Below are 8204 nucleotides of genomic sequence, written 5' to 3'. Positions count from 1 at the left end.
TTTATTCCTGTTTGTTTGCGTTTTAATCTTACTACTGTTTGGGAATGTTCTTATGATTTATTCTAAAACATTAATTAAAATGATCAATGTTGATTGTGTAATCCATTTTACCATCATTACATTAAATGGTAACGAAGTGAAAAGTTAACGTGCCATAGTAAAGTGACCAAACGTTCTAGACAGCCGTTCTCGGCACCAAAACATACTCCATCATGTTGTTTAAGCATATTCTGAATCCTAAATTGATATCCCAAAAATTGAGTGTTCTCTGATTTTTTGAACAAATGTCTGCTGGAGCAGATTTTTCTAGAAAAATTCGAATAACTACTAACTCGAATATAGGGTATTCCATTTAAAAAAATAAAGTAGGTGGCGACTTCCGGTATAACCGGAAGTGCTAGAAATCTGAAAATATTTTAGACGAAGAGAACGTAATTGATAATACTTAAGTCTGAATTCTCAAATTTTTATTTTTGCCAGAACCACAGAAACGTCTAATGACCGGTCTCGCTGAGACACCCTGTATAGAAAACCCACACAGACTGACACCATCATCCCTTCTGATTCATATCATATCAATACTCATAAGACAGCAGCTTTCAACGCCTATCTTTACAGATGTTTCAACACCCCCTGTCAAATAAAGATAGAGACATAGAAATCAATATTATCAGGGATATAAAGGTTTTCAAGATAACACGATTAATAATATTATTAATAAATTAATTTTTAAACAAAATTGTAACGAAACCACTGGTCTTCAACCATTAACCCAAGATTTAACAATTTACAGCTCAATTCCTTACCCAGGCAAAATAGCCTACAATATTAGAAACATTTTCAAAAACAATATCAACATATCTTACAAAAATAATTATACTTTACATAATCTCTTATTTAACGCCAAAGATAAACTTGAAAAGTTGGAACAAAATGGAGTCTATAAACTTGAATATAATACCTGTGGAGCCACCTATATTGGTGAAACAGGAAGAGCCCTTAAAACAAGAATTAGAGAACACATAATTAAGTCCACCTCTAATTTTGGCAATCATTTAACCTTACACAATCACAATTTTAATATCCACAATTACACATTACTTCATAAACAGAACAAAGGGTACAAACTGGAGCTTCTAGAAAGCTACGAAATAGATAAATTCATAAAAAAAACAATACACAACTCGAATGTCTTAATGATCAAGTTTTTCATGCTAAACCACCTCTTTATAACTGTTTACAAAACCCTTTTCCCCAAAATACCAAGGACTAGTGTAATTAGCCGCACACACTAGTCGAAGATTTTGGGGTCCATGCGGCTAAACCCACTTCCTGTCTACATCTTTCCCTACAACTTAATCCTTTTGTTAACTATAATTTAAAAACCCAATTTCAAATCCAAATTCCCCACCCTTATACACGTTTATTTATAAAATTTTTATAAAATAAACTTAACGCTTAAAATTTTTTTATATTTGCCAGAATTATTATTTTGCCAAATTATTAATTGAATTTTACAATCTTTAATTTGTATGAGATCTAGTTGTTCACCATGTATTGTTATATATATATTTTAATTTTGATACTTTAATTGACTGAATTCCACATTTTAATAATAGTTTTATAACATGTAAAATCAGTATATTTTCACTAATAGCCTATAACTCCTCAGGTGTACAACTTAGTATAGAGGTAAGTTACGTTAAATCATCTTAATTTATTGTCCTCTACATGTCCCTGCTCTGTGTTGGTTCTTATGTGAATCATTCTGTATAAACACTCTATATAATATTTTCCTTTTACAAAAGCACATGCGCATTACATATTTTTCATTTCTCAAATCTGGTTTCGAACAAAAAGTTGAATTATTCTTGCAAGATCATCTATTTTACTTCATTTACTTGTAATATCCGTTCGTTTTATTTATACCTCAAAAATTAATGTGTTAATATTTTAAATTTTAATCATTTTTATACAAAACTTTAATTTATAATGTATATCCATCATTGATTTGTGACAAAAAGTATTGGAAATTCTTCAAATGTTGAAAATGCATGTACGTTTTTTAAACTCTGGTTTTTGAATTAACGAGTAAGTGCATCTTTTAATTTTAATTTGTAACACCAATTAAATGTTGCTCACTACAGTATTGTAGCGCTTCTGAAGATGACGTAAGTCGAAACTTGTCAAGCCGAATTTAAGAATAAACCAGTGTAAAAGTATAAAATTAACTAATTTATATTTTTCTTTGTTACCATTAATTAAAATGTTTACAGGGAAAGAACTTTCAACGACTTTTAATAAAATATGTTAAAAAAAGCCATTAGGATTACCATTAGGACAGGTACAGAAACTTTACCTGTCCTAATTGGGAATCTGCCGAGTGAGCTTCATCTATTATATTTTCGGGTTGAATTTCGTTACTATTGTTTTCTTGAGATAAGCTAGTATTATTAACACTTGTTATCGAAATTGTTGGATGCTTTCTTGACATATGTTTTTTTAAATTAAATATAGACGCTTTAAAAGTAAGAACATTTTTACATATGTCGTATGACGCTTTAGAATTGTGTTTATTTATCACGGCGAAAAACATCCAAATCGGACTTCGTTTTTTACTCATTTTTTTAACTGAAATTTTTAAAAAGTCGAGCGCCGATGGTACGTTCGTGTGAACAAGGACTATCTTGGACCAATTAAAAATTGTGTTCTCATGGACATTTTCTATTCGTTTAACGTACATTTGCTTAAAGTACAGCAATTCAGGAACGCATTGTTTACGTTAAGTGAGCGTCGACTGTTATTCGATTCAACTTTTGCAACCAAATTGGAATCAAAGATAAGCATACCCTTGTATATATTTTCTTAACAAGTTTTAAACAAGCTTATTGACTTTTTATACCCCCATTTGGAATGGATTGAAAGAAAAATCCATGATAAACATCTGTATTTTACAAACAGTAAATATATTTTACAATGTACAAATTTATCTACAATACTGTTATAATTGTTTTATATTTTGTTGTTTCCATCGTTTGCTTTATACTCCTGTAATTGTTAACAGCCTTATAAACGTTTGTTCTTTACTTTCCCACGGAACTAAGTATTGCTTTACAAAAAAAAATAACTGAATACAAGATTATTCAAAAAAGCTGTTTTAAACTTATCAAAATATAAAACTCTTTGTATAATAATCTTTTTAGAGGATTCTAAGAAAAGTAAAAAATAAAATTTGTGTTTTGAAATATTAAAACTCACATGTTTTTGAATCATCTTATATAAGTATAGCTGTATTTTAATAAAAATTGTAAATTCATTGTACAATAATGTAAATTTAATTGTGTCATAATGATATAGTTTCCGTATACAAAATTTTATGGTATAAATATCACATTCTTTTATGCACATGTTAACTAAAATTAACATACTCATAAATCTTACATTTTCATTAATAATTATTGCATTTTTATTAATTTATTGAGTACACTTTACAACAAAACACTATTAAATATAAACTTCCAATTTTTAACTTTTCATGGATTCAATCGATTCATTACATCGAGTCCAACCTCTTTTTACTATATTTTTTTTGATTTATATCCTTTCAGAACGTTATGTGATGATTTAGCGAAGCATTTATCATCATCATTGACCAGTCGTCTTGCACTCCATTATACGTTGGACTATCAGGAAATTTCACGGATTTTCTTGGACCTCTATTGAGTATGTGAGGTGAAGGTTCTTCTGTTCCTAATGATGTATGTGGTCCCGTTCCTGTTGGGCTTTGAGTTGGTGATGGGCGAGCTTCTGTGTATGTCATCGCTTTTTTTGTACTCAAATAAGTTGTTGCTGTTGGTTGTGAACTATAATGTATACTGGGAATCTAAACAAAAAATGCGTTGGGTTAGAAAATCACCATTAAATCTTAAAAATTATTAGAAAATTACTCTATTTGCATGATCTTCAGCTCTTCCTCTTCCACCTTTCAGTTCTTGGTATTGTGATATTACACATAATAAGGCATATACATTTAGAGAGTTTAGAAAGAAATCTATTGTTACTAACATTGCTGTTGCTGGATTTACGTTAATCTGGAAATAGAAATAATTTGAAGATGTGATTTGGAATATATGTGAAAAATTACCGCGTTGACGACGATCATATAGAAACAATGGACCAGATCGACAATAAGAAATCCAATAATTACGAAAATCCATGGTATTAACAACAAACGTTGATTCTAAAAGAAATTGTGCAATATACAAGATGGTGAAAATGTAATGTAACAACAAAATACTTTTTAAGTCTACTTATTTATTCAAAAAAAATAGTTGTATTGTGAAATTTTATTCTATCGGATTTTCAGAGTTACAACAATTAATTATAATATAATTTCAAATCATAAAGCCAATATTTTTAGAGTACAAGAATTTAGAAACAATTAATGTTTCAGAATGTGTCTCCACACATATTACTAATGTTATTAATGAATTGAATAAGATATTATTCCGAAATGATATATATTCCAATATTTATGGAGTGACTGAATACTAAGAACAGCATATTTATGATTATCAACATAAACATAACAACAAGAACAACTGTGGATTAAAGGAGAGCTAATGGAGAGGGTCGGAAAGTACTTGGGAGCAATTGTGAATGTCAACAGTGAATATACGGAGGAAATAAGATCAAGAATTGTACTGGCTAGAACTGTATTCAACAAAATTAGGAACGTATTATGCAGCAACGACTTTAGCCGACATCTTTAGATTAGAATGCTAAAATACTGATACAAATGTATTTCTAGTGCTTTTATATGGTATGGAAGCGTGGATAGTTAACAAGAATAATATCAACCAGCTTCAAGCCTTTGAGGTATAGACCTATAGAAGAATCCTGAGAATAAGCTGGGCGAGCAGAACAACAAACGCGGAGGTATTAGGAAAATTCGAGAAAGGAAGAGATATTGTTAACACAATTAAAATTAGAAAACTGCGGTATCTAGGCTACGCGACACGGGGGAGAAATACTCACATTTACAAACTGGATGAAATCTGTATGACTAACCTAAGACAGTGGTATAACAGCCAACAGCCAACCTTCTTAAAAGAGACGGCACATAAAGATGAAGATAGAGCAAAATGATAAATATAAAATTGATGATAAAAGTTTATAAGTTTATATTATTAATAAGAGTTTTTGTTGTTAACTAAAAGTTTACAATTTTCTGTACAATACATGATCTAAAAAACGTAACTTCCCTCATCCATCACATGCCTTCTCCCCCCTCTTCTAGTATCTGCCACCGGTTCCTTTCTTCTTATCTTGCATCCTCTCAACATATGTTCTAGCGTCTCCCAACCCTTTCCGCACAGCCGACACCACCTCTCCACATCGTCCGCCCAGTACTTATTCGCTCTCTCCTCATTACCACACCAAAATTTTGCCATCAACGTTTTCCCTTCCTCACTCTCCTCCTTCACCAAGTATTTTGAAAGCCCTTCCGTCATTATATCCCCATATAGTTCATTGTACCTTCCCTCTCTTATCTGCGTCCTTCACTCCTATCTGTGGACGTCCCTATCCCTGTCGTCCCTACTCCCCCATAACTCCACCCTCTTTTCACCCTTCTTCTATTATTTATCTCTGCCTCCGAATAACACGTCCTTTTGTAATATTCCATCCTCTCTCCTTTACCATATCTAATCTGCCGCTCCCTGACTTTTTCCCAACACTCCCCTAAGATCCCGCAGTATGGTCTGCTATCTATCATTTCTTCATATTTAACTGCTCTTCTGCCCGCCTCCTCCCTCATTTCACCAACCTTGACTTCCTTCCTCACAATATCAGACCCTGCCTCTTCCATCCCCAAACCTCCGCCCGTACATCATTGCACTCCTCACCAACCCATCAAACATAATCTTTCTCTTTCTGATATCCCTCCCAAACTGTTTTATAGAAAGAAATTTTATATTCAACCATCACTCTAATTATATTACTTACTAGATTTCATTGTAATATTGTTATAACGCACCACGTCGTTTTTTTAATATCTCCTACATTTTGATTTTTTAAATTTAACAACGCATATTTTATATTCTGGCTGTAATTTAATAATTTAAAATTTTCAACATTTCAAATTTTCATATGTTTATACCTGTTGGCTTCACTTTCTGACAGTGAGTATTTTTAATTATAATATTTTTTATATTTTTTGTATAGTTTTCGGCTGAAGATGAAGTTATAAACTTCGAAACCGGTTCCGATATAAATTAAATAATCTCTGCAAGTGTAAAGTTCATAATCATTTCATAGTGGACATAGTTGGGTAAAGATCGTAAATATGCTGAGGGAAGAGGGAGCCAAGAATTACGTTTTGTAAACGCTGCAGACATATTCATTAGATCGCAAAATTAATGTCCCCAGCGGCGAAAACTTTGATTGGGTCGAATGCTATGGAATGTCTTCTATGACAGCATTTTGAGGTTACATATTGAACGAGGTATTGATTTGATGGCCAATTGAAATTGAGAAATACCCACCTCATATGATCATGATGGTTTCAAGTCAATTTCAAGATGTTGACACAAATTCTACAAAGTTCTAAGCAGTTGGCCATGAGAGTAATATTAACGTATGGGACAGTGTCGACTGTTGTCGAGTAGGCTCTATCAAGTTGAAGTTCGCCAAAACCTTAGGAAATAATGGAGTGAGAGGTGGAAAACCTATGAAAAATGGCTGAAATATTTTATACTTTTCATACCTGTATAATGTATATATTTAATTATATCATATATTTATTTTATTTATGTATATATTTTAAGCCTATGACATTAAATATTGATTTTGCGATTGAATTAATATTCTTGGCACACCATATTTGTATGCCATCAGATTAAATTTTAGTAAATGTATCCATGTTGCAAGCTTTCAATCAATGTAAAAGGTAATTGTAATAAAATAAAAACTTCTTACTTGCTTATATTATTCTATATGGTACTAGTTTCGGGCAATGAACCTGCCCATCTTCAGCCAAATCTATACAATAATACATTTAAATTAGCGATTAAGCAAAAACAGACTACAAATGAATAAAAGAAACAAAATAAAAAAAACTAAATATAAGAATGCGTTGCTCAAAATAATATAAACATATGTGTTGACAAAAATCAAATGAAAAACAAAAAAATTGAAATAAAACAGACCCGTTATATGTAAAAATAGAGGAATTTGTGTAAATCCGTGGTTCGGATTTACAAACCTATACATTTCAATAATATCACATACAATTCTAAGCATATTTTTGAAAAGAATAACATCACTTTGGCATTCTCCAACAGAAACAATCTACTGAATATTTTTTCTAACTATCATAATAAAAAGGACATTCTAAAAGAGAGTGAGGTTTATTTCATCGAATGTTCAGACTGTTATTCCGCCTACATCGGACAAATAGGAAGAAGATTGGAGAATAGAATACAGGAGCACAAAACCAAGCAAGGATCTAACATCTTGAAAACTTAAACATGCCAAAGAAAAAGGACACAGCATCGATTTTGAAAACACAGTTTTGTTACATAAATGTGAAAAAGATAAAAAGCTAGACCTTTATGAAATTTTGGAAATACAGAAATACAAATTAAATAAAAATATAATATTACTCAACGAACAATTGGAAATATATGAAAAACCTTTATTTTCATATTTAAAAAACTTAAATTCATAATTTTATATTTTTAAATGCGGTTCGAAACGTTGTCGCCTAATTTCATGTAATTCATGTCTAATTTGTCAACACATATGTTTATGACTTTGAGCAACACATTCTTACATTTAATTTATTGTTGACAATAAGTGTTTTGTTTTATTTTGTTTCTCTTGTTCATTTGTGGTCTGTTTTTGCTTGATCGTTAATTTCGATGTATTATTGTATAGATTTGGCTGAAGATTTATTGAACGAAACTTACCATATAAACATATAAAATATAAAATAACCATATAAAATAATACAAGCAAGTAAGAAGTTTTTATTTTATTACAATTACCTTTTACATCAGTTTAAAAATATTTGATAAAGCTGCTCAGAAGAACAGAAAAGAGATTAAGGAATAATACCACTATTTTTTGCTTTTAAAATACTCTTTAAGGCCTTAAAAATCGCCTCTGAAAAATTTTATACAGATATCAATTGTATTTTTATT

The 8204-nt window shown here is 30.8% G+C and overlaps 1 protein-coding gene and 1 long non-coding RNA gene across 2 annotated transcripts in view; one reads left to right on the top strand and one right to left on the bottom strand.

Annotated features, from left to right (window-relative positions):
• Positions 1 to 2932: 2932 nt before the first annotated feature.
• The window catches only part of LOC111424650 (uncharacterized), a 112228-nt gene continuing 106956 nt past the window's right edge, over positions 2933 to 8204 (bottom strand). Inside the window, exons 5-7 of the mRNA XM_023058273.2 lie at positions 4145 to 4240; positions 3948 to 4091; positions 2933 to 3883 (exon numbers count right to left, since the gene is read on the bottom strand). Coding sequence (XP_022914041.1) covers positions 3605 to 3883; positions 3948 to 4091; positions 4145 to 4240 — 519 coding nt within the window. The 3' untranslated portion in view covers positions 2933 to 3604. The remainder of the gene's footprint in view (positions 3884 to 3947; positions 4092 to 4144; positions 4241 to 8204) is intronic.
• On the top strand, positions 4050 to 6985 carry LOC139430685 (uncharacterized). The gene is made up of 2 exons (XR_011641068.1): positions 4050 to 6182; positions 6226 to 6985. It is a non-coding gene; the product is annotated as an uncharacterized lncRNA (long non-coding RNA).

The sequence above is a fragment of the Onthophagus taurus genome, chromosome 1, assembly GCF_036711975.1.
Source record: "Onthophagus taurus isolate NC chromosome 1, IU_Otau_3.0, whole genome shotgun sequence".
Lineage (NCBI taxonomy): Eukaryota > Metazoa > Arthropoda > Insecta > Coleoptera > Scarabaeidae > Onthophagus > Onthophagus taurus.
Note: the sequence above shows the minus strand (reverse complement) of the source record. Positions and strands in the feature narration are given on the sequence as shown.